At 46.7% G+C, this 27316-nt stretch overlaps 1 protein-coding gene across 2 annotated transcripts in view; it reads right to left on the bottom strand.

Annotated features, from left to right (window-relative positions):
• The window catches only part of OPA1 (OPA1 mitochondrial dynamin like GTPase), a 568764-nt gene that overhangs the window by 117244 nt on the left and 424204 nt on the right, over nt 1–27316 (bottom strand). For both annotated transcript variants that reach the window (XM_029616769.1, XM_029616770.1), the window contains one exon: nt 20867–20977. In XM_029616769.1, coding sequence (XP_029472629.1) covers nt 20867–20977 — 111 coding nt within the window. The remainder of the gene's footprint in view (nt 1–20866; nt 20978–27316) is intronic.

Below are 27316 nucleotides of genomic sequence, written 5' to 3'. Positions count from 1 at the left end.
GTGAATGGGTGCCTGGGGGAGAGCTTGTGTCTGAGGGTGTGAATGGGTACTTGGGTGAGAGCTTGTGTCTGTGGGTGTGAATGGGTACCTGGGTGAGAGCTTGTGTCATTGGGTGTGAATGGGTGCTTGGGTGAGAGCTTGTGTGTAGGGGTGTGAATGGAAGCCTGGGTGAGAGCTGGTGTGAATGGGTGTAAGAGCTTTTGTGTGTGATTGAGAGCTTGTATATAAGAGAACATGAGTGTGATTGAGAGAGCGAGACTGGTCAGGGAGGTGATGTGTTTCTGTGTGAGAGAGAGAAACTGGTCAGGAAGATGACTGGTGTGAAAGAGACCGAGACTGGTCGTGGGGTCTATTTGGGGGTGTGTGTGTTGTGAGTGACTGGTTGTGGGTGCTAAGGAAGAAGATTGAGGACAGAGCTTCAGCAGCCCTTCCTGCTTCTGGTTAGTGCTATTGGCCTGGAAGGGAAAGGAGTAGGAGAGTTGCTGGAGAAGGTAAGTAAAGGTGGCTTTTTAAATTTATTTTTCTTGATTGACTGCCATTTTAATTATTGGGTATTATGCGATGTCTGCTGTTTTGAAATATTTTATTGATATTTGGACATGTTTTAATAATTTTTATGAGTATTTAATTGAATATTATTCTGTTCAGCAGCTGCTTTGTAACATTTTTGGTATAACTTTACAATGATTTCTGTGTGGGGCTCTGTAGCAGCTTGGCTTATTCTGTTTTCCCAATAGGAAATGTTTTAGTGTTTAGGGCCTGGTTTAATAGTTGTATTTCTTAGATAGGGTTGTTACTGTTTGCGTGTGTTCCGTAATACAGGTGTAACTTTGTGCAGGTTAGTTTGTGTGCATTATTGCAAATCCTGAGTCTGTTAGGTGCTATATTTCTCTTTCCATTTCTCCAGGTTCGCACTGTATGCAGAGTGGCTTTTTTGGTTTTCCGTTCCAGTTTCTGTCTCCATATTTATAATTTGTGTTTTTTCTGTACTTGGTGAAGGTCAGTTCTGGGTGTGTGACCAAAGTGAGGTATTTTACTAGCATGTAGGCATTTGTATCAATCTTATTTGATGTGTTTTCTCAATAGGATATGCATTAGTGGTAAATTACTGTCTTTTCATAAGGAAGGCTATTGTGCCTGGTAGTAAAGGGAGTTTGTTTTGCTTTTACTGAGATGTCATCAGAACCAGAATATCTTTTTTTTGTATGGTGAGTCGTACGGGTTATGCCCTAGATCTGCTCTGCACTCATTGCTGAGGGTTGAGGGGATTCCTGTGGATGCAGAGTGCATGTTTACACTTAGCCCCGTGATGGTCACATGTTCAGTGTGTCACGCATATGAGAACCATTTGTCAGGTGTGTCCCGGCCAAAAAAAGGTTGAGAACCACTGATCTAGATAAGGAAAAACATGTATGCTTTTCTTGCGTAAATGGGCCGCTGCTAGGCACTTTGTAAATACTCGGGGTGCCGATGCAACTCCGAATGGCAGAACCCGGTATTGAAAGTGTTGATGACCCATCAGGAAACGCAGGAACTTGTGATGAGGAGGGAATATTGGAATGTGAGTGTAAGCAAAGATCCAGAGAACAGAGCCAATTCTCCTGCTTGAAGAAGAGGAAGCCTGGTGCTTAGGGACACCATCCTGAATTTTTCTTTCCGTAGAAATTTGTTGAGATTTCAGAGGTCTAAGATAGGTCCGTAGTCGTCCTGTTTTCTTTGGAATGAGAAAATAGCGGGATTAGAATCCTCTGCCCTGCTGAGGTCGGGGAACAGGTTCTACAGCCCTGGCTCTCAGTAGGGTGGATAATTCAGTTTGTAAAAGATTGGTATGATCCTTGTGTATCCAGAGGGAGTGTGGTGGGGAATCTCTGGGTACTGTGAGAAAATCCAGATGGTAACCTTGTTTCACAATGGATAATACCCAATGATCTAATGTGATATTTGTCCAATTGGGTAGAAAGAATGAGATTCGGCCTCCAACTGGCAAGTGCTGGATTGGGTTCTTGGAGTGGCTGCTGTTCTCTGGAAGGCTTTCAAAACCCCGATGCTGGGCCTGTCTGAGGGGGAGGTTGAGGTCTAGATGCCTTCGGTTGCCTGGACTGACCTCTCTGGGAAGGCCTTGTTGTCCTACCACGAGGTGCTGGAGGATAAAACCTTCGTGGTCTATAATAAGGTTTTCTGGTATCTTTCCTTTTGCTCACATTGCAGAAGATGGAGTTTCTGTAGCCACGATGGAAAGTTGGCGCAGAGTTTCATTATGGTCCTTTAACTATGCAACAGCATCTTGCACCTTTTCTCTAAAAAGGTTGTCACCAGTACAAGGGAGGTCTGCTAATTTCTCCTGAATTTCTGGCTGGAGATCAGATGCCTTTAGCCAGGCCCATCGTCTTGCGCTAATACCTGTCGCTGCCATCCTGGAAGATGTCTCGAAACAATCATAGGCTGCACGTACTTCATGTTTACTTGCTTCTTGGCCTTTATGAATTATAGAATTGAAGGAATCTTGGTGCTGCTGTGGCAGAGATTCTGACAATTCTTCTGTTTCCATAAATTTCATTGGTATTGCGTCATGTATATTTGGTATGATGCAATTCTAGAAACAAGCATGGAGCCTTGAAACATCTTTCTTCCCAGAGTATCCAGAAATTTCTGGATACTCTGGGAAGAAAGGAGGTGTGGATGAATATGGACAGATTCTTTTTGATCTTTTTTGGACGGACTCAACCAACACAGATTGGTGTGGGAGCTGAGGCTTTTGAAACCCTGGTATGTGTTGGACTAAGTATTTAGCATCCATCTGCTTGTTCACTGGTGGAATTGAACAAGGATGTTCCCACAATCTATGTTGAAGATCAACTAGGACTTCATGGACTGGGATGGCAAGTACTTCCTTGGGGGGGGGGGGGGGGATCTATAAACTGTAGAACCTCCAGAGTTTTATGTCTTGTGTCCTCTTCAGTTAATAACTGGAAAGGAATTGTATCAGACATTTCCTTGACGAGGTTGGAAAAGGAGAGGTCCTCTGGAGGTGACTTTCTCCTCTCTTCTGGTGGAGATGGGTCAGATAATACATCCTCGGAGGAGGAATCTGTATCCACATCCTCCCAGGTATCCGATAAAGTATAATGTGGAGGTGTGGAATGAGGAGGAAGAAATGGCATCGAAGGATGTAAAGGCATCAATGGTTTTGGACGAGAGCGCGGTGGCATCGATGGAGGTGGATGTGGAATCGATGGCACCAATGGAATAGTAGGGCGCCTCGGTTGAGAAATACCTGAGGGCCCCGGTATCGGCTCAAGCATCAGTAAATTAAAACCTGAGGCTTCATCTTCCGAAGAACCGGGAATAGGTATCGGTGTTGGGTCTTTTATTGGTGTCATCGGCTTCAATGGCAGTGGTTGCATCGGCAGGGCACCTATCAAGACATCTATTCTTGCGAGTAATGGTGTAAACACCGATGGCTCCGGTGTTGGTGCTGGCATCGGCACCGGTGGATAGAGATCTGCCTGGCGGATGAACCCGCCCAGTTCCTCCCTTATAGCTGGTGAGGTCAGAACAGCTATAGGGGGTGGCAGAGAAGGCGGAGCTGGCTCTTCCACAGATCCCTGTGGAGGCACAGCACCCGGCACTGATATCGGTGGGGATCGCCTTGGACTAAGAGGCATTGAGGGCGTATATGGCTCCTCTGCTCGAGTCCTCTTCGGTGGTGGCTCGATGGCCATTGGAGCCGCTCTGGGAATTGAGCCGACATCGGACGTGGAAGTTTGTAGATGTCTGTGCTGATGTTTCTCTCTGTGCTTGGTACCTTTCTTTTCCAACACCGAAGTCTATTTTATCGAGGACCTTGATGGCGTCCCTCACGAAGCCGCTTGGTTTTAATGATCACTTTTTAGCCGCTCCTGCCGGTGATGACTGCGTTGATGTCGAGGTTGATGGAAGAAGCTGAATATGGAAAAAGCTTTCCATCTTTTCCGGACAAGCCCGTCTGCCTTTAGCCGTCATTTCGGCACATTGAGGACATGCAGTTACACTATGTCCCGAGTCCAAACAAAGGACACACTTGACATGGGGGTCAGTAATTGACATTGTACGAGGACAATTTGGGCATTTTTTGAATCCAGTTGCCATTACGAATAATTGTTTGAAGGCCGAACAGCTGTTGACGGCCTTCTGGCAACAAAACCCAATGGAACGGTATCGACCGCAAGAGAGTTTACTCACCGATCGATGTAAAAATGGGAGACCCCTATGAAGGGGGAAAATTGAGAATTTTTAAAAACTTTTTCCATGAAGAAAAAATGTGTGAAGTACCACACAGGACTCCTTAACCACAAAGCTAACTGCAGCGTGGAAAAAAGAAGACTGAAGGGAGACCCCTGTGGCTCGAGGGATAATGGCATGCTGGGCATGCTCAGTGTGCCAGTCAAAAGTTTCTAGAAATTTTCCGTGATAGGGCTCCGTCCAGTGATGTCACCTATATGTGAGGACTATCATCCTACTTGTCCTGGGATAAATATTTTTTCATGTAGAATATAGTAGATGCCTGGAAAGTCCTTTCAAAAGAGGTAGCGATAAAGAAAACAGTAAACACATTCAAAAGAACATGGGATAGACACTAAGGATCCCTAAAGGCTTGAGATTTGTAATGAAGAAAAGGCTGCATGGGGTAACCTGCATGGAGTGGCAGTTAGTACTCTTAACCAGAAGGCATGGGGGATTACTACCCTTAACCAATTAGCCTTGATGATTCTGGCACAACTACAATATCGCTCTCTGCTTTGATGCAGGGTGAGGAAAAAAAGGATATTGGATTCTGAAGACAACCAACACTAAGCCCTGACTTTTATGGTCTGGAGTACTGATAAGCTGACATTGGGGATAAAGCTTCTATGGCCAAGTCCAAAAACAAAGAACATTAATGGAGAGATTACTTACCTGATAATCTCGTTTTCTTTAGTGTAGGCAAATGGACTCATTACAAATGGGTATAGTGTGCTCGTGCTAGCAGTTGGAGACTGATCTGACGTCAGCACGTGGTACATATACCCCTGCAGGAAGTGCAGCAGCTCAGTAATCTTCCTTGCAAAAGCTTCATGGATATATGTGTGACTGACCGATTGATTAACCAAACATGATTCACCTGACCGATTGATAGTAGCTGGAGACCGCCAGTGTTCTCAACCGGAAGGCGTCGACACCCAGCAGGGTGGATGCCCTATGTAAGAAAACATGGCTTACCTTGAATCGGTGAAACCCCATGTATATCGGCAGCCGGGCGGGATGCTGAGTCCATCTGCCTACACTAAGGAAAACGAGATTATCAGGTAAGTAATCTCTCCATTTCCTAGCGTGTAGCAGATGAACTCATTACAAATGGGATGTACAAAAGCTACTCCTGGACTGGGTGGGAGGCTGCCCGAGGTCCGTTTAGGATTGCCCTTGCAAATGCTGTATCCTCCCTGGCCTGGACGTCCAGATGGTAGAATCTGGAGAAGGTATGGAGGGAGGACCACGTTGCCGCTTTACATATCTCTGCAGGCGACAGCATCCTAGTTTCTGCCCAGGAGGCCGCTTGGGCTCTGGTAGAGTGAGCCTTGTCCCGTAGAGGTGGTGGTTTTCCCGCTTCTACGTAGGCCGCCTTGATAACTTCCTTGATCCAGTGAGCAATAGTCGCCCGTGAGGCCGCTTCTCCTTGCTTCTTCCCACTGTGAAGGACGAACAGGTGGTCAGTCTTTCGTACTGCTTCCGACATTTCCAGGTATCTGGACAGCAGCCTGCCGATGTCGAGATGGTGCAGTATTCGACCTTCTTCCGACTTCTTCAAACCTTCCATGGTTGGCATGGATATGGTTTGGTTGAGGTGGAAGTGTGAGACTACATTGGGTAAGAAGGAAGGAACCGTGCAAAGATGGATAGCACCTGGGGTGATCCTGAGAAACGGATTGCGGCAGGACAGCGCTTGTAGCTCTGAGATGCGGCATGCTGAGCATACGGCCAGCAAGAACACCATTTTTAAGGTTAACAAACGGAGGGACAGGCCTTGGAGAGGTCTGAAGGCGGGTCCCGCTAGGAATTCCAAGACTAGGTTGAGATTTCCACAGGGGCACTGGCCACTTCAGTGGCGGGCGAATGTGTTTGACTCCTTTCAGGAAACGTGAAATGTCTGGGTGAGTGGCAATGCTGTTGCCGTCACTCCTGGGGCCGTAGCAGGATAGCGCTGCCACCTGAACCTTGATTGAATTGAGGGACAGACCCTTCTGAAGTCCATCTTGCAGAAATCCAGAATGATGGGGATTTTGGCGGCATGCGGATAGGTGCTGCGAGTTTCGCACCAGGCTTCAAATACTCTCCAGATCCTTATATAAGTTAGTGACGTGGAGAACTTGCGTGCTCGGAGGAATGTATCTATTACCGGCCCCGAGTATCCCCTTTTCTTCAGTCTAGCCCTCTCAATGGCCAGACCCGTAAGAGAGAATTGAGCTGGATTCTCATGGAGGATGGGACCTTGTCGCAGCAGGTCCCTGTGAGGGGGCAGGGGTAGAGGATCCCCTGCCAGTAGTCTTCTCATGTCTGCGTACCAGGATCTTCTTGGCCAGTCCGGGGCCACCAGAAGAACTAGGCCTCTGTGCCGCTGAATCTTGTGTATAATGGCACCCAGCAGGGGCCATGGGGGAAAGGCATATAGCAGGATCCCCGGATGCCATGGATGCACCAGGGCGTCGATCCCGTGGGATAGAGGATCCGGCCGGCGACTGAAGTATCTGGGTACTTGAGCGTTGGACCTGTCTGCTAGTAGGTCCATGCCCGGAGTCCCCCACTGATCCACAATCATCTGGAAGGCCGTGGATGACAGCTGCCATTCCCCCGGGTTTAGGCTTTCTCTGCTGAGGAAGTCTGCCGTGGTGTTGTCCTTCCCGGCGATGTGGACGGCGGAGATGTCCTGGAGATTTGTTTCCGCCCAAGCCATCAGGGGGGCTATTTCTAAGGATACCTGTCGGCTTCTGGTTCCGCCCTGTCGGTTGATGTATGCCACCGTGGTGGCGTTGTCCGACATCACTCTGACTGCTCTGTTTTGAAGTCTGTGGGCAATCGCAGGCAGGCTAACCTGACTGCCCGTGCCTCTAGTCGGTTGATGTTCCACCCCAACTCTTCTCTGTTCCACCGCTCTTGGGCGGTTAGCTCTTCGCAGTGTGCTCCCCAACCGCTCAGGCTGGCATCTGTAGTGAGCAGGGTCCAGGTTTGGGAGGACATCTTTGACCCCCGGCTCGTGTGGCTGGGCTGCAGCCACCACCGTAACTGATTCCGTACTCTGGCCGGTAGAGGTAGATGCCTAACAAATCTGCTTCATTTTTTTGAAGGGGTTAATAAACATGTGGATAAAGGTGAACTGGTAGATGTAGTGTATTTGGATTTTCAGAAGGCGTTTGACAAAGTCCCTCATGAGAGGCTTCTACGAAAACTAAAAAGTCATGGGATAGGAGGCGATGTCCTTTCGTGGATTACAAACTGGTTAAAAGACAGGAAACAGAGAGTAGGATTAAATGGTCAATATTCTCAGTGGAAAAGGGTAAACAGTGGAGTACCTCAGGGATCTGTATTGGGACCGGTGCTTTTCAATATATATATAAATGATCTGGAAAGGAATACGACGAGTGAGGTTATCAAATCTGCGGTTGATACAAAATTATTCAGAGTAGTTAAATCACAGGCAGACTGTGATACATTACAGGAGGACCTTGCAAGACTGGAAGATTGGGCATCCAAATGGCAGATGAAATTTAATGTGGACAAGTGCAAGGTGTTGCACATAGGGAAAAATAACCCTTGCTGTAGTTACACGATGTTAGGTTCCATATTAGGAGCTACCACCCAGGAAAAAGATCTAGGTATCATAGTGGATAATACTTTAAAATTGTCGGCTCAGTGTGCTGCAGCAGTCAAAAAAGCAAATAGAATGTTAGGAATTATTAGGAAGGGAATGGTTAATAGAACGGAAAATGTCATAATGCCTCTGTATCGCTCCATGGTGAGACCGCACCTTGAATACTGTGTACAATTCTGGTCGCCGCATCTCAAAAAAGATATAGTTGCGATGGAGAAGGTACAGAGAAGGGCAACCAAAATGATAAAGGGGATGGAACAATTCCCCTATGAGGAAAGGCTGAAGAGGTTAGGGCTGTTCAGCTTGGAGAAGAGACGGCTGAGGGGGGATATGATAGAGGTCTTTAAGATCATGAGAGGTCTTGAACGAGTAGATGTGATTCGGTTATTTACACTTTCGAATAATAGAAGGACTAGGGGGCATTCCATGAAGTTAGCAAGTAACACATTTAAGACTAATCGGAGAAAATTCTTTTTCACTCAACGCACAATAAAGCTCTGGAATTTGTTGCCAGAGAAGGTAGTTAGTGCAGTTAGTGTAGCTGGGTTCAAAAAAGGTTTGGATAAGTTCTTGGAGGAGAAGTCCATTAATGGCTATTAATCAATTATACTTAGGGGAATAGCCACTGCTATTAATTGCATCAGTAGCATGGGTTCTTCTTAGTGTTTGGGTAATTGCCAGGTTTTGGCCTCTGTTGGAAACAGGATGCTGGGCTTGATGGACCCTTGGTCTGTCCCAGCATGGCAATTTCTTATGTTCTTATGTCTCATATGAGCCTGTGCCCATGGTATCACTTCCAGAGTGGAGGCCATTAGGCCGAGGACCTGTAGGTAATCCCAAGCTGTGGGCCGGGTGGTGCTCAGCAGATTCTGCAAACGATTCCGGAGTTTTGATTTCCTCTTGGAGGTCAGGCGGATCTTGTCTTCCTGGGTGTCGAATCGGATGCCTAGGTATTCCAGCGACTGCGAAGGCTGTAGGGAACTCTTGTTTATGTTGACTACCCATCCTAGGCTTTCCAGAAGAGATATAACTCTGTTGGTTGCCCGGTGGCTCTCCTCCGGTGACTTTGCCCTGATCAGCCAATCGTCTAGGTAGAGATGGACGAGAATGCCTTCCTTCCTGTGCGACGCCGCCACCACTATTACCTTGGTAAAGGTCCGCGGCGCGGATGGTTAACCCGAAGGGTAGAGCCCGGAACTGAAAGTGCTGATCCAGGACTTTGAAGCGTAAGTAGCGCTGGTGATCCCGATGGATTGGGATATGCAAATAACCATCCAACAGATCCAGGGATGTGAGATACTCCCCTGGCTGTATTGCACTTCGGACTGACCGCAGAGTTTCCATGAAAAATCCTGGGACCCTTAAGTGCCGGTTGACTGACTTGAGGTCCAGGACGGGTCTGAAGGTGCCTCCCTTCTTGGGGACAATGAAATAAATGGAGTAATGCCCAGAATTTATCTCCAATGCAGGCACTGGGATTATGGCTTTTAGGGACAGGAGCCTCCCCAAGGTAGCTTCCAGTGCCGCCCTCTTGAGGGGCGGACAAGGAGATTCCACAAACTTGTCCGGAGGGAGATGAAGGAAGTCCAGGTAATACCCTTCCCGGACAATGGCGAGGACCCACTGGTGCGAAGCAATCTCAACCCACCTGTGGTAGAATATGGCTTCTTCCCCCAGATGGGTCGGCGGATTCTCATTGTGGGGTGCGGCCGGGACCCGACCCCGCTCCCCTATTGTTGTGCCTGGTCCGAAAGGACTGGTTCCTGGTCTGAGAACGAGGTGCTTGGTAACGAGCCCTGTAAGGGTTGAAGCGTTTTGAGCTTCTACCTCTGGATGGTCTAGGAAAAGGGCGCTGGTTCCTCCTTGACTCGTCTTCTGGTAGACGGGGTAATGGAGATGCGCCCCATTTATTAGCCAGTTTGTCGAGGTCGCTGCCGAACAGGAGGGATCCCTTAAAGGGCATTCTTGTAAGGCGGGTCTTGGAGGAGGAGTCGGCCGACCAATATCGTAGCCAGAGCTGTCTTCTGGCTGCCACTGAGGATGACACTCCCTTGGCTGCTGTACGGACTAGGTCGGAGGCAATGTCAGTGAGGAACGAGAGGGCTGATTCCATTTCTTCTAAGAATTTAGTCGTTAGAATTTGGAAGAACGCTCAGCGAGCGTGAGGTAGCTCCAAACTGCTTTGGAGACGGAAATTACTGAGCTGCTGCACTTCCTGCAGGGGTATATGTATCACGTGCTGACGTCAGATCCGTCTCCAACTGCTAGCATGAGCACACTATACCCATTTGTAATGAGTCCATCTGCTACACGCTAGGAAATTTTTGTTCATGTAGAACCGCGGATCAGTCCAGACTCCTGGGTTTTGCCTCCGTACCAGCAGATGGAGACAGAGAAAGTTCTAACAGACTCTGCCTTATATACCTAGGTCAGTATTACTCAGTGTCAAAGCAGGATAGTTGCAATCCAAACTAACTATATACAAGAACCGTAAACTCGAATGGAGCATTGACCCCAACTGTAAACCAGACCCAGTAAATAGGGTAACACCAATTGTTCCGCAGATGAGAAAAACACAAACCAATGCTGCTGAAGCGGACTCACCATTATCTCTATGCAGTAAATGGGCGAGATTCTGGACTGATCCATGGTACTACAGGAATGAAAATTATCAGGTAAGAACCAATTCTCTTTTCCCTGTACGTACCCGGATCAGTCCAGATTCCTGGGATGTACAAGAGCTCTACTTACCTGAGATGGGATCTGGAGAGACCCGCTCTGAGCACACCTTCTCCAAAATTAGCCACCCATGGCGCTTGGACATCAAGCCTGTAATGCCTTGCAAAAGTATGCAAGGATGTCCATGTAGCAGCCCTGCAGATCTTCTGCGGAGAAATCTGCTGACATTCCGCCCAAGAAGCCGCCTGAGATCGTGTCGAATCTGTCCGAAGGCCCACTGGCAAGGGCTGACCACGGAGCAAATATGCGTAATTATTGCTTCCTTCAGCCACCGGGCGATCGTGGTCTTAGAGGCCATGTTACCTTGCTTTGGACGACTCCAGAGCACAAAGAGGTGATCCGAGACTCGAAATTCATTAGTAACATCCAAATAACAGAGCAGAGTCCTGCGAACATCCAACTTCTGCAAATCCCGAGAAAGATGATCCGACCTATCCAGACCGGAAAATGACAGAAGCTCCACAGATTGATTCAAATGGAAGGAAGAAACTACCTTTGGCAGAAAAGAAGGAACAGTATGCAAGGAGATACCTGAATCTGAGATCCTCAAGAAAGGTTCCCTACAGGACAACGCCTGAAGCTCGGAAACCCTACGAGCCGAAGAAATTGCCACCAAAAAGATCACCTTCAGCGTTAGATCCTTTAAGGTCGCCCTTTTTAAGGGCTCAAAGGGCGGCACACACAAAGCTTTGAGTACTAAGTTTAAATTCCAAGACGGACATGGCGAAGTCACTGGAGGCCGCAAATGCCTTGCCCCCTTAAGAAAGCGAGACATCTGGATGAGCAGCCAATGCTACGCCCTCAACAGTACCGCGTAAGGAACCAAGAACTGCCACTTGTACTCTCAAGGAACTACAGAACAATCCCTTCGCTAATCCCGCCTGAAGGAAACGCAGGATATCCGACACGGACGCCCGTGCCACGCACCACGATTCGAAAACTTTCCAGACGCGAACATAAGATAAAGAAGTGGAAGTCTTACGCGATCGCAAGAGAGTAGTGACCACCGCATCGGAATAGCCTTTGCCCCTACGCGGCCTCTCAAAAGCCATGCCGCTAGACAGAAGCGATCGACCTGGTCGAAACAGACAGGCCCCTGATGGAGCAGGTTCAGAAGCGAGGGAAACCGCAGGGGACTGTCCACTGCCAGATTGAGCAAATCCGCGTAACACGGCCTTCGCGGCCACTCGGGAGCCACGAAGATCACCTCTGCCCGGTGTCTATTTGCCGGAGTATTTTGCCTATTAGAAGCCAAGGAGGGAATACATACAGTAGAACAGTCGTCGGCCAAGGAAGAACCAGAGCATCCACTCCTTCTGCTCCTGTGTCTCTGCGGCGAGCAAAGAAGCGCGAGCCTTGGAATTCTTGAACGTCGCCATCAGATCCATGTGAGGGATGCCCCACCTATCGCAGAGGAGTTGAAAGGCTTTGTCCGCCAGCTCCCATTCGCCTGGATCGAGATGATGCAGACTTAGAAAATCCACGTGAATGTTGTCCACCCCGGCTATGTGGGACGCGGCTATGTTGAGGAGATGCTGCTCCACCCAGCCTATTAACAGACGAGCTACTTCTGCCACCGGCCGACTCTTGGTTCCTCCCTGCCGATTGATGTAAGCCACTGTGGTCGCGTTGTCGGATAGCACCCTGACCGACTTTCCCTTGAGCAATGGGAGGAATACTTGCAGCGCGAATCGTACTGCTCTGGTCTCCAGACGACTGATGGACCACAGAGATTCTTCCGGGGTCCACTGCCCCTGCACAGAGTTCGGCAGGCAAACTGCACCCCAGGCGGAGAGGCTGGCATCTGTGGTCACAATCATCCAATTCAGAACCACCAAGGGAACTCCTCTGCTCAAATTGTCCAAGAGCAGACACCAATGCAGACTGGAACGAGCAGAGTCCATCAGAGGCAGGTACTGATGGCATTGTTCTGAGACTGGACTCCAGCGGGAAAGCAAAGCTGACTGTAAAGGCCGCATATGAGTGAAGGCCCAGGGAACCAGCTCCAGAGTTGAGGCTAGAACTTGCAAATAATCCCAGACCTTCGGCCGAGCCTTGGAGAGCAATATCTTCACCTGTCCCTGCAATTTGACAATACGGTCGGACGTCAGAAAGACCCTTCCCTGCGAGTGTCGAACAAAGCTCCCAAATACTCCAACGATTGGGAGGGGATTAGATGACTTTTGGAAATATTGACCACCCAGCTGAGCATCTTCAAGAGCTGCACTCGCTGGATCGCTGCGTGGCAAAGAACTTCAGACTTCGCCCGAATCAGCCAATCGTCTAGGTAGGGATGCACTAACAACCCATCTCTGCGTAGTTGTGCTGCCACCACCACCATGATTCTTGGTAAAGGTTCTGGGTGCTGTAGCGAGACTGAAGGGCAGAGCCTGGAATTGATAGTGCCGCCCCAGAACGGCAAATCTCAAGAACATTTGAGGATCCTCCCTGATCCAGACATGTAAATACGCCTCCGTTAGATCCAGAGTCACCAGAAACTCTCCCGGATGAATGGACACGATGACCGACCGAAATATCTCCATGCGGAATAGGGGGATTCACAGCCATCTGTTGACCTGCTTTAAATCGAGAATGGGCCAAAAGGACCCCTCTTTTTTTTGGTACCACGAAGTAAATGGAGTAATGGCCTCTTCGCTGTACTGATGGAGGAACCAGAATAATGGCACCCAGGTCGAGAAGGTGTTGCAATGTCTGTTTTACCGCTCAACGTTTTGCGGCATACCCGCACGGTGAGATCAGAAACTGTTGGAGTGGCTGGTGTGCAAAATCTAAAGCATAGCCGTCTTATCACAGATAGAACCCACTGGTCCGAAGTGATCTTGGTTCATTCCTCGTAAAACAGGAACAGTCTGCCCTCTACCACTGGAACAGAGGAATGAACCGGCTGCCCATCATTGTGAAGCTTTTCCGCCTTGGGTAGACTGGGAGTTACCGGGTCTACCGAAACGCTGTCCTCGAAAGGACTGAGGCCAAGATTGCTGCCTTCCAGCACTCTGTCGGAAAGAAGCAGCGGGCACTCGGGCCATTTGAGCCCTACAACTTCCATGAAAGCGAGACCTAGAAGAAAAAGATCCTCTCAACCTTGGTCTGTCTTCTGGGAGACGATGGACCTTATTCTCGTCCAAGGATTGCATCATGTTCTCCAGCTCCTTGCCAAAGAGCAACTTACCTTTAAATGGGAGAGAGCCCAACTGTGATTTTAAAGACACATCCGCCGCTCAGTTTCACAACCACAATAATCTTCGAGTCGAAACCGCTGAGACCATGGACCGAGCGGAAGTCCGCAAGAAATCATAAAGGGCATCCGCACAATATGCTATTACCGCTTCCAGGCGCCCTGCCTGAAGAGCTTCTTCCTCAGGGACTCATTGGCCTGCAGCTGCTGCACCCAGTGAAGCCCAGCTCTCAAACCAAAATTACTACACATCGCTGCCCGGACCCCCAGTGCCGAGACCTCAAAGATCTTCTTCAGCTGCACCTGAAGTTTACGATCTTGCAGATCCTTGAGAGCTGTACCACTCATGACCGGGATAGCTGTTTTCTTTGTGACTGCAGCTATGGCTGCGTCCACCTTCGGGACCCGGAGAACCGCCAAAGCCTCCTCTGGCAGTGGATAAAGCTTATCCATAGCTTTCGTGACCTTAAGCCCCATATCTGGGGTGTCCCATTCCCTGTAGAGTAGATCTGTCGCTGAGAAATGGAAAGGGAAAGCTGTAGGAGGGCCCTCAGACCCAATAAGACCGGGTCCATGGACCCTAAGGACGCCTGATCCTGTGCCATCTCAATGCCCAACTCTTTCAAAATAGCGGGAATAAAAGGCGCCAGTTCATCCCTTCGGAATAACCTTACCACCTTAGGGTCGTCTCCGTCCCCGTCACCCTCTACCCCCCTCGGGGGATGGGTGGGCAGGTCTTGATCCTCGCGCTCCGGTGATACATTTGAGGATGAATCAGACTCTTCCTGTGATGCCATGGACCTCAAGGGGCGCTTAGCCTTAGGGGCCCCCTGATCCGCCCTGTGCTTGGACCGTTTCCTGGGCCTAAAGGGCAGAGGGGATGGAATCTGATCCCCGCCCTGCTACTTAGAGGCTCTTCTGGCCTTAAAGGCCTTGTGCAAAAAAAGTATAAAATCTGAGTTAAAGGAGGAGGAGGAATCCTCCTCCTCTGTAGGGTCATCCCCTAGCAAAAACAGCTCAGGGCAGGCTGTTTTACCCCCCCCCCGTGGGTGGGTGCTGAGGCGATAGTGCAGGCGGCAAAATGCTGTCCCCCGACGCGGCCGGTGCTGCCGCGCCAAAACTGTCCAAAACGGCGCCTGTTCCCGCACTCAGCGAGAACGGGGCAGAAGAAATCTCAGGCAGCTCCCCGAACGTGTGGGAGACCCAAGTAACACACAGCATGACCCCTCCCGGCGGTTTTTGAGGTGCCCTCTCCCCCAGGCAGACAAGCAGTGACAAACTGTCCCTCGATAAATGGGTGCACGCCGAGCTGCACGCCCGGCACACAGACCTCCGCGGCATGTCGGGCCGAATAGAGAAAACAAAAAAAAATCCCCTCTTGCTTTTTTTTTTTTTTTTTAAATCGCTGCGATCGGGAGAGAGAAATCAAAGTAAGCACCGCCAGAAGGAAGGGAGAGCCGAGACACAGAGCAGAAGCAGTAACTTTTCTTTCTTTCTTTTTTTTTTTTACTTGCCCGGTACAGGTAAGGTCTTACTGCTAGGTCTCCTGGGGTGAGTGAGCCGGGCTCCTCGGTGTCAATCCCTAAGCTGCTATGAAATGGCTATCGGGTCCTCGACCACAGCTGCAGCTGCCTCACTAACCAGGGGGGATTGGCTCTTCCCCTGGGAGGCTGAGGAGATCCTTCGTTGTTGTGCTGTCTCTCTCTTTTTTTTTTTTTTTAAAGAAATTCCCCTCAAATGAAAATTAAAACCAAGCCCAAAATTTACTTTGGCCACCTGAAGCTAACAATTACCCTAAGTAATCACAGACTGTGGGTTGAGCACTCCTACCATCTGCTGGAGACAGAGTAATACTGACAGGCTGTGGGTGGCACCTAGGTATATAAGGCAAAAGTCTGTCAGAACTTTCTCTGTCTCCATCTGCTGGTGTGGAGGCAAAACCCAGGAGTCTGGACTGATCCGCGCAGCCTTCCTCCGGCCTCGGAGGGAACTTTCCTTCCGCTCCCCCGCACCTCCCTATCTAAAACCCCCTCCTGACCTTTATAGGAAAAGTTTTGCCTGCCTCTGGTCAGGCGTAACTTCCCCTGGCACAGCGGCTGTTGTGGAGGCCTCTGTCCCACCCCCAGAACACCCCCGGGTTGGCACCCCGCCCCTTTTTCAAAGCCCTGGGACATAAGCGCCTCCCGGGGCTTGTGCGCACGCAGGGGCAGCTTTTCGGGGATTACACGCGTAACCCTTTGAAAATCTGCCCCTATATCTTTCCCAAGGTATCTTTACATAAGGGGATCCCTTCAACAGTACATAAGAGCACAATGTATAAAGGTACAACTGTACAAAACAGGGACATTTTGCAAAAACTGAATATTTAAATACATTTTGTGAATACTCGTGGGCAAATATGCCAGCACTCACCAGTTACTTTTGTGACTTCTCTGTCTTGGTCTCAGTCTTACACCCAGCATGGCAATGCTATTCTGAATATTCAGCTAACTGCAAAAATCCTGTATGTGGCATTAATAGGGTGAATATTTACACAAAATCAAGCATTCAATGCTCTTGTGCTTGACTCTTCTATGGTTAGAATACTCTGAGGTTCAACAGAATGGATACAGTTGCCATCCAGGGGTGATCTACTCCTTTTTACAATTACAAAATCCATCTTTAACAGCATTCAACAATAACACTCTCTCTTCCAGAAATGTAGCAAAATATAATTCTAGGAGCACGTGCATCAAAGCTTAAGGGAGCAGTTGGCCATGGGAAAGATTAATAGGTAGTAAACAAGTCTTTAGTCCTGTATCAATTCATCAAGATCTTCCTGTGTTGACTTAAATGTGCTTGGGACTGTGAAGAATGTGCTCTACTTTTCCAGGATCCATTTTTGAGCCTGGACCTCAGTGCATGGCTCCTCATCAATAACTTTAAGAAGCCAAAGCAGTACTTGGATCTCTGTCATCTGGAAGTCTGAAGTTAAGTAAACCGAGGCTCTGTCAAAGGAGGTTTATTGTTGATGCATGTTCCTCCCTGGAGGATTAGTTCACTCCTTTAGAAGCCTCTGCTCTTTAAAGCCCTTTCCACCATGACACAAAACAGGCGCTACCTTATCTCTAGGCAGATGCAAACAACCCCATCCACTCTTCTGGCAACTGTTTAAAATTTGTCAGTTTCACACAGATGTTCAAATGCTATTATAAATAAACTGCTCCCTTAATTTCAATCACCCTCACTATGTCCCCTTTAGCAGATCAGTTCAGGGGGTGACCTTGCTCTCTGGAGTGCTTTTATAAAGATTTTCCTTTTTACAGTTTAATTAATTGTTGAATCTCAGACTGAGAAAAAAGCATTGCGTGTGAACAAGAAGTGTTTCAATGGGTCTATCTACAGACAGCCAGTATGGAAACCTTGATGAAATATTCCACCTTTACTCTCCTCTGTACAAATAGCTAACAAACAACAAATATGTAAACTTTCTGATCAGCAATATCTGTAATTGCTATGATGTGTTGTACTGTTTTACTCCATGAGACCCAGCTGAACACAAAGACTTTTGTCTAAATCTGGCTTATCTGGATAACACATTTAAAATATAATATATAGTTAAAATGAAAAATTATGTACACTACTAACAGACATTTGAAGAAGAGACCTGTGTAGTCTCAAAAGCTCATCTTTAGATAATTCTTACATTGCTCCTATACAAGGTGTCCCAACTTCTGGAAGTGATAACTAGTTAAATGATCTCAAAACACTTTTGCTGTTTTCCAAATGATCCTGCTACAGCCTGCTCAGACTATATGAAAACTGCCTCAAGCTAAAATCTCATTTTCTTTCACACAGCACTGAGCATTTCTCAGTTTCAGCTGCTTACAATGGATCCACGAGTAGTCTGTGGCACATTCACAGGTGTCAATGGGAGGACTGTATCTATGCTGACAAACTCTTGTCACCTGGAGGTCACGCTTGTCCCCACCGCATTATACTTACTGAAGTGTCGGTTTTTCTGACACTATGCAGATTCCATCCCCGTCTAACAATAAACAGATCAGAAGGTAAGACTAGAGGTGACCTATAAGTTTCATCTTGCAATTGTTCTCCGTTTCCTCAAGTCTCTGGATATCACTTAATGTGGCAATGAAGGATTAACTGAACAATGCAGCTGTAAAGTCAATGGCTAATAAACCCTATTCCCACCCTCCCCCATACACCCTGCAACATTTAAAAAGTCCATATGGGCAACAGGAATAGCCTGATTAAAGTTCTGAGGGAATTGAAATGCCGGGGACTGTACCTGGATTCACTTAACAACTCAGTGCTGTTTCTATGAAGCTGGATTACATTTCCGATTGTGTAGTGCCAGCTATTTTTTTTATTTTTTGCAAATCTCTTTTTCCCATTACAGTCATCTTGACAGTGTTCCTTTAAAGGAGAATTATCACCCTCTTTTTGCCTGGCAACTTTGTCCTTTGAGATTCCAGCTCAGTTGGACCCTTATAGCACCAAAAGCCTGCACTCATGTTTAGTCTTCTGAGGGCCATGGACTATGGCTCTCTCTGGAACCTGGCACCAGTGTATTCTGGAGCCAGCCAGTAGGTGTCACTGTCGTGCAATTGTTGGGACTCTCTCTCATCTAGGGGCCACAGAGACCTCGCTCAATAGCTCATCAATGAGGAAAAGGACAAAGAAAAAGACTGAACCTGTGCAGTTTAGGTGGGCCTCAAGGTCTAACTGCTGTCAATTTCTTTGCTTCTCTAAGTAAATCAGTACAAAAAAAAGAGAAGATTGGCTTGGTTCATCTACAGCATTCACACCTGAAAATGGAACATCTACCCTGTACTGTACATCAATTGAGTCTACCACTTGCTAATTACATATCAAAGACAAAAAGAGCAACCATTTTCTAAGATGAACAACATTTAACCTTATAAAAGGACCATAAGCCTTCAAACATTCCAGTTTCCTCTATTAAAGTGAAATGCAGAGAACAGACGAGGAGAGAAAGAGAAAACATGCACGGGAAATATGAGAACAAGTCCCAACAAGCCTTGTGTACACTCAACGGAAGGGAAACAGTAAAATTCGGGAAACAATGATCGGCTGCCTGGGAGATGCCGCAGCATCAAACCCTAAGGAACAGTAAACAAAGGCAGGGAGCCTGGCGTGTGGCTCCTTCTGCTCACTAATCCCTCAAAGCGCAGGTCAGCTGTTGCCATCTTGTGTAGAAATGCAGCAGAGCATGCGGCCCAGAGAATCCAGCGCTGTTAAACACCACGCTCACCTGGTTAACTATTTTCCTCTAAATCGAAGCGCAAATCAAATTTATTGAAGGCTCCGGCCAGAAAGTTCTCTGCAGCACTTTCCTGAGATACTGAATAAAACGTAACAGCCCAGTGCTGAATTATACTTGGAGAAAAACAAGTCAGCCTTTACCAAAATTTGTTTATTCATGTTTACTAGCAGGACAGCTGCTCTTTCCCAGCTACCGAGCCCAAATCAGAGTTTTATTATTGGTTCAGTGACTCCTCTATCAATTTTTCTTGCAGGAGTAACAGGAAAGAAACTCCAGTGAGGAGCATTAAAAGTCTGCTGTTCTTACCTTGCAGTTCCTTATGCCATCTCTTGCACACCTACTAATTTTCCCATGCTAGTTTTGAATACTGCGAAAGATCAAATGAAAAGCTGGAGCCACTTCAATTTAACTGATTTAAGATGAGGTAATTTTCTATAACTGGTGGTAGCCTCCACCTTATTGCTCCCTTATGATGTAACTTCTTTGCTTGTATAAGGATTTTCCTCCTATTAGGCAGCAAATCAGATTCAAAGGCAGATGCTGACTGACTGAAGGGGGGGGGGGGGGGGCAGGCAACTCTGGTCCTCGAGGGCCCTTAACTGATCACGTTTTCAGCATATGCAATGAAAATGTATGCACACTGCCTCAATCGTATGCAAGTCTCTTGCTATATTTTTATTTATTTATTTTATTTATTTAGAGTTTTTATATACCGGCAATCATGAAAACATATCTTGCTGGTTTACATAGAATGGGGGTGCAATAAAATACTTAGAACTAAAGAACATAGAACTAGAACTGTGGAGACAGAAGGTACAGTTACATTTAACAAAGGTGGCCAAACTTGGAGTAGGAAAAATAGAAAAGAGGATAGAAATGGTTAAACATTATATGGCATTAGTGTATGGCAATCTGCTAAAATATTGCACTTAAATTGCCAAGAATTATTTTAAAATCTGCTCAGAATCAATTTCCATCATTAAATTAGTTTGAAAAAAAAGGAGGCACATGATTTTCCATTTCTAAACAAGGTTTCAACGTCAGATAATTTGAATTTCAGGCACTTGTTAATTTTGGTTTCCTATAAAAGCAATCTTAGACCTGCACTTCATACATTTTGCCAAAACCACAAATATAGTGATTTCATTTCTGGAGCCTCAGTAGAGGAGGTAGAAGGAATGCCATCATGCAGCATTATTGCATGGCAACAAGCAGTTTCAACACTTCAGCCATCAAAAAGCAAATGCAGCCTAGCAACCCTGTCCAGCCCTCGTTAACTGTTGGAACGAAGAGACCCACACGCAGGGGACAAGCCTAGGCACATCAAGGGCACTGAAACATCTCGGAAACTGTTTTACATCTGCTTTTGGCACAGAAATCTCCTAAAGCTGCTGCACTAAATTAAATACAGACACTGTGAGCTGAGGCTCAGTGGTAACTGCATGTGTCACTTCAAAAACTTCTCCTCTGCCTTCATGGCCTTGTGCTGACTTCTCAGGGTTTGTTTTGTCATTGCAGTAGCCTCTGGTCTTCTGTAACACCCAGGGTGAGGATAACATGGGTACAGTAAAATAGTTGCAGGTGACAAAATAATTAACATTTACCCCAGGAGGTTTAGATATTATCAGACAACTCATCAATGTGCTTCCAGTTACTTCAGTAAAGCCTAGAAAAGATCTTGAGCTGCCTCAACTACTGCCATGCTATAATAGACATCTCATGAACTTTCCAGAAGGTGGGGTGCAGTAATCCCAGTACTCACTGAGGTCCTCAGCCAGCTGAACTCGTTTCCCAGTTAGTAAATGGACCTTCTTATCACTATCCTCTGCAAAGTCTTCTAGCACCTCTTTCACATTCTTTTCCAAGCGTCTGACTGGAAAAAGGAAAAAAAACCAAAAACATGCAGACGTTTAATAGAGGAGGAAATCCCTCAAAACAAACAAAATGTCTATACTCTTTTTGTTAACATTCAAATGTGCATTTTGCCCAACATATTATGCTGCGTGTGTGCACAAAATGGCAGCAGGTGGCCTCTAGAACGCCGGTGCCAATCTTGTGGTTTGCTGTGCCTGCTACAGCAACCACCCACGTTAACTGGAATATTGTTCAGCTAGTACAGAGTACTGCACCCTCCAAACAAAACAGATCATGTGAAAAATATATACCATATGTCTTTTTGCACGGCTTCCACTTTCTCTGCTTTGCTGGCTATGGACGACTATGGAGCATGCCAAAACAAACCAAAAAAAAAAAAAAATTATATATAAACACACACAGACACACATGTGTATATACACACACACACGTATAGATGTATATATACATTTGTCCACACACACACGTGTATATACATATGTGCGCGCGCGCGCGCACACACACACGTGTATATACACACGTACAGCTGCCTCTAGGGTGCATAGCCAGAAAGCACAATGCTGGAACTTGCACTGCAGGTAACCTTTGACAGGGGCTAGGTGAGAAGGGCCATTTTTAATTTCAGTTAATTACAGTTGAGCTGATAAGCCAGAGGGAGACACTAGGGAAGGGGGGAGGGGGTATTTCTGTGAAGAATTTACTGCTTTTAATATATTAAAAACACTGACATGCCTTTATGATCCCAAGATTTTGCCATGAATGCAGTTACTTGTGTGCCCTACTGCCCAATGGAGCTTGCCCTAGTTACTTGATTTAAACTGGAGTGGCAGGAACATTTGTGAATACTATGTCTGGAATTAAGCACAGAATTACCAGCCTTAGAAAAATATTTAGTACGTTCTGTTCCTTCCCGGAGCTCTAGGTACAATGTAATGGGACAACAGGATTTTTGGATAATTGTTTAGTACTTTTCTTTGGGGAAGAAAATCACAAAGTCTGCTTCTGATCTAGGTAACAAGCTGTAAAGGAGAGAGGCAAGTATTTAGAAGAACTGCCCCTTTTTTCTTCCTGATTTACCAAATAAGCTGATGATGTTTTAATTCTTCTAAAGCAGTTTATCATTTTGGATCCATGGGCAATGGTTACGATTTTGTTCCTCGGGGCACACATTTCCTCCTTCTGGGGTGTCTGTTACAGTCATTTGGATAGCTTTTTTGATGCTGGCATCTTTCTTCTGCAAATAGGTCAGTTTGGGTTGACACAGGGGTCTTCACCTGAAACATGCACCTTTATGGAGATCGATTGTTTGAGATATATATATATATATATATTTATATTTTTTTTATATTTGTGCTATATGCTTGAAATTCAACCTGGGTTTGGTTTTCTGGAAAGTTTTAAATCATCACAAATTAGACTACAACTAAGTATTTCAGTTCTGCAATTGAATTTAGTGTGGTTCAGATATAGACCTACTTAGACATGGAGTAACAAAAGTCCAGAAGCACCTTGCGAGGAGGACTAACCTTCAAGAGTTGTATTCCATTCCATTCTAAGTGATACAATAGAAAAGAAAATAGGTTCTTACCTGCTAATGTTCATTCTTGTAGTACAACAGATCAGTCCAGACTCCTGGATTTTGCCTCCCTATCAGCAGTTGGAGACAACATTTTACTGACACTATACATAACCTAGTGTGCTACCTGCAGTCCCTCAGTATTGGTCAGTACCTAAGCCAAGATGAAGGCACGACCAAATAAAACCTAAACAAAATCTTTACCTCCAAAAAAGTAGGAGGAAGGAGAGACTGCCCAAACTGGAAAACTCGTTCCCAACATAACTTGAGAGAATAGCATTGAAGAGTTCCAACAATTCTGCATTATATACATCCCACAGAATGAGTGGAAGACTCTCTCCCTACCGTACTATTAGGGTGGCTATCTGGAATGAAAAGTAGCAGGTAAGAACCAATTTTCCTTTCCCTGTATGTACCCGGATCAGTCCAGACTCCTGGGATGTACCTATGCTCCCTCAAACTAGATGGGTCCTTGAGAATCCCACTCGCAGAACACTCTCACCAAAGATCATGGAAATCGGAGCTCCGACCTCTAAGTGATGGTGCCTGATGAAACTGCGAAGCAAACTCCAAATAGCTGCTCTGTCAATCTCCTGCAGCTACACTTATTGAAACTCTGACCAAGTGGTTGCTGGAGAATGAGTCGAGAGAGCTCTCAACCCCTCAGGCACAAGGTGACCCTTAGAAATATAAGTCGATCCAACCGTATCTTTCAGCCACCATGCGATCGTAGCTTTTGTTACTTTGCTTTCTCTCTTTGGACCACTGCAGAATACAAGAAGATCTGAATTAAGAAAAGCATTAATAACCTTGATAACGCAAAAAAGGCTTGTCAAATATCCAAGAGCCTACTCTCACCTCACAAGAGGCTAGGAGAATTCCAAATCTGTCAAGGATGGAAACTCCACTGCTTAAGAGGGAATGCTAAAACCATTTTGGGCAGAAAGGATGGTACCATAAGCAATGATATCCCCAAATCCGAGATCTGTACAAAAGGATCAAGGCACAACAAAGTCTGAATCCCTGACATACACCTGGCTGAAGAAATAGCCAATAGAAAAAAATTCTCTCAAGCATTCAAGTTTTTAATGTTGCCCTCCATAGGAATTCAAACGAAGCCTTGGAAATTCCTTGTAGTACCAGACTAACATTCCACGATGGTCAAATCTTCCTCACCAGAGAACGCAAATTCTTAACCTCCCGAAGGAAGTGCATGACATCCAGAAGAGCCTACAGAAGATACCCCTGCAACTTACCCTGGAGTCAGCTCAAGGTCAGACCTTTGACCAAATCTTCTTGGAGAAAGCATAGTTGCTTACCCATAACAGGTGTTCTCCCAGGACAGCAGGATGTTAAGTCCTCACATACGGGTGACATCATCAGATGGAGCCCTGTCACGGAACACTTTTGTCAAAGTTTCTAGAACTTTGACTGGCACACTGAGCATGCCCAGCATGCAACTAACCCTGCAGCCAGCAGGGGTCCCGCTTCAGTCTCGTTTGTAGCAAAGGTTCGAGAGGAAAATAAAATAATAAAACGTAAGCGAACCCAACTCCGTGGGGTGGCGGGCAGGTTTCGTGAGGACTAACATCCTGCTGTCCTGGGAGAACACTTGTTACATGTAAGCAACTCTGCTTTCTCCCAGGACAAGCAGGATAGTAGTCTTCACATATGGGTGAATAGCAAGCTACTGGCTGAGTCATACGTATGAGGCCAAGCAGCACCGAACATGTGCAACAGGCACAACAACTGGGGTGCTGTTGGCAAGGATGAGGCAGTCTGAAATTCACAGCGGGTCGAGGTAGGATGAGTTGGGTTCCTACACTGGAAACAAATTTCTTAGGACAGACTGGCCAAAGACGGAATCTTGCTGCCCAGCCTTGTCCAGGCAGTAGTGAGCTGCGAAGATGTGGAAAGAGCTCCATGTCACAGCCCTGCAGATGTCAGCAATCGGTACTGAACGGTAGTGTGCTACTGACGTTGCCATTGCTCTGACTTGAGTGTGCCTTCACTCGTCCCTGTAGTGGAAGGCCTGCTTGCTGGTAACAGAATGTGATGCAGTCTGTCAACCAGTGTTTGCTTGCTCACCGCATTCCCAAGTTTGTTCTTATCAAAAGAGATAAAACGTTGGGTGGACTTCCTGTGGGCTGTAGTGCGGTCTAAGTAAAACGCAAGAGCATGCTTACAGTCTAAGGTGTGGAGAGCTCGCTCACCTGGGTGAGCTTTAGGTATTCGAAAGAAAGTGGGCAAGACTATGGACTGATTTAAATGGAAATCAGTTATCACCTTAGGAAGGAATTTAGGGTGATTGCGGAGAACCACTCGGTCATGGAGGAACCTTGTGTAGGTTGAGTAGGTCACAAGGGCCTGTAACTCACTTACCCTGTGAGCAGACGTGATAGCTACTAGGAAAAGTACTTGCCATGTAAGGTATCTTAAGTTCGCAGGAGTGCATGGGCTCAAAAGAAGTGTGCATGAGCCGTGCAAGTATGACATTGAGGTCCCATACTATGACCGGTGGCCGTAGAGTAAGCTGTACTATGCCTCTCATAAAGCGACTCACCAGGGGTTGAGCCGTTATCGGGGCATCCCCTATTCCTGGATGTAAGCAGAGATGGCACTAAGGTGCACTCGGATAGATGAAGTCTGGAGACCAGATTCTGAGAGGTGCCAGAGATAATCTAACAGACTTGATGTGGGGCAAGAAAAGGGATCCAAGCTCTTTTGTGTGCACCACAAGGTAAATCTCTTCCATTTAGAGCGGTAGGATTTCCACATGGAAGCTTTCCGTGAAGCTACAAGGACTTGAGATACGTCACTTGAAAGGTTGAGTGGTTGTAGTATCAGCATTTCAACATCCAGGTCGTCAGAGAGAGGGGCCTGGAGGTTCGAATGGTGTAATTTGCTGTGATTCTGTGTTATGAGGTTGGGCGACGTAACCAGGCGAATGAGGTCCTGGACAGAAAGGTCGCGAAGTATGGGAAACCAAATTTGGAGCGGCCAGTACAGGGCTATGAGAATCATTAAGCCCTGGTCCTGTTGTAGGTTCATGAGAGTCTTGCTTATTAGCGGAATCGAAGGATACGCATAAAGCAGGACTTTGTTCCAGGGACGGGCGAAGGCATCCCTGACTGGTGCATGCCGGTCCCTTTGCAGGGAGCAGAAGTTTTCCACTTTGTGGTTCTGACTGGACACCAAGAGGTCGATGGTCGGATGACCCCACTGGTGGAAGATTCTGCTCGCCATCGAGGGAGATCCAGAGACCATTCGTGGGGCTGGAAACGTCAGCTGAGGCGGTCCGCCAGTAGATTCTGTGTGCCCACTAGATAAGTGGCTCTCAGAAGAATGGAATACGACAGGGCCCAGGCCCAAATGTGCGCCGTCTTCTGGCAAAGCAGATAAGAGCCCGTGCCCCCCTGTATGTTCAGGTACCACATTGCAACTTAGTTGTCTGTTTGAATCAGGACAACTTTGTTGGAGAGGTAATCCTGAAATGTATAAAGGGCGTACCACATCGCTGGAAGCTCCAGAAAATTGATTTGATGGGTCGCTTTGGCTTTTGCTCAAGTCCCTTGAGTTTGAAGGTCTTGGACATGGGCTCCCCAACCTAGGTTGGAGGCGACCATAGTTAAGGTTACCTGAGGAGCCGGTTGTTGGAAAGGAAGACCCACTTGTAAGTTGGCTTTGTGTATCCACCAGGCAAGGGACAGACAAAGCTGGTTGGTTATGTGTACTATGGACGACAGTGGCTGAGTAGCTTGTTGCCACTGGGATTTCAGAGTCCATTGGGTCACTCATGGCAAGCCTTGCCTAGGGTGACATGGACTGTTGATGCCATGTGGCCGAGCAACCTTAGTAGCTGGCCAGCTACGGCTCTTTTTCGACGGCAGATAAAGCTGGCAAGGTTGGACAACGTAATCGCTTGGTCGTTGGGTAAGAATGCTCTGGACAGAGTCATATCTAGGTCTGCTCCTATAAATGAGAGAAGAGGATCACCTTGCTGGTGGCTGAAAGGAATCAGTGAGTTTTTGCTTGGGACATTGTCTTTTTTAAAAGTATTGGGGCAAAGTTAACTATCTGGGAATATTATTTAGTGTGTTTGTGCCTTTAATAGTCAGAAAGGCAGTGAATAAACAAGTTAGACTTTGTATTTTTAAACAGTCAGTCAATAAGGGAGCTAGTAAGCAGTAAGTAGTGTGTTTATTTTTAAAAGTCTGCAGAACTGAGTGTTCTGCAGACTTTTAAAGAACTGAGTGTTTGTATTGAAAAAAAAACCCAAACACAACCCCCGCCCCCCCCCAAAAAAAAAAGTAGCCAGAAGCTAGAAATAAGCTAGGAGCAGTGTATACCTAAGTAAAAAAGTTGAATAGTTCAGCTCAGTTACTCACCTTGGAAAGGTGTTGAGGTAGTGTGATTGGGTTTGAATAGGGACCAACATTTATTAATCAAGAGAGCAGTGAGTCACTCTGGCTAACTGAAGTTAGACTGTTTGTACTTCCCAACCCTCCCACCCCTCGCCCAGCCACCCCTAGCTCATCCCTTAATTTATAGGCAGGTGCCACTTTAAAAAAAAAAAATCAACAAAAACTTTATTGAGAATTCGATCAGACCCCGGTAGGCTACTACCAGACACATAGTGAATTCACTAATACATTTAAAGGATGTTAGACACAATCCTACACCCATAGCAACCTAAAACTTAACTAGGAACTGATCAAAATTGAGATGAAGGCAGCAGTCCAGCAGCAAGAGGGGGGCTTC

The sequence above is a fragment of the Rhinatrema bivittatum genome, chromosome 9 (assembly GCF_901001135.1).
Source record: "Rhinatrema bivittatum chromosome 9, aRhiBiv1.1, whole genome shotgun sequence".
Classification (NCBI taxonomy): domain Eukaryota; kingdom Metazoa; phylum Chordata; class Amphibia; order Gymnophiona; family Rhinatrematidae; genus Rhinatrema; species Rhinatrema bivittatum.
Note: the sequence above shows the minus strand (reverse complement) of the source record. Positions and strands in the feature narration are given on the sequence as shown.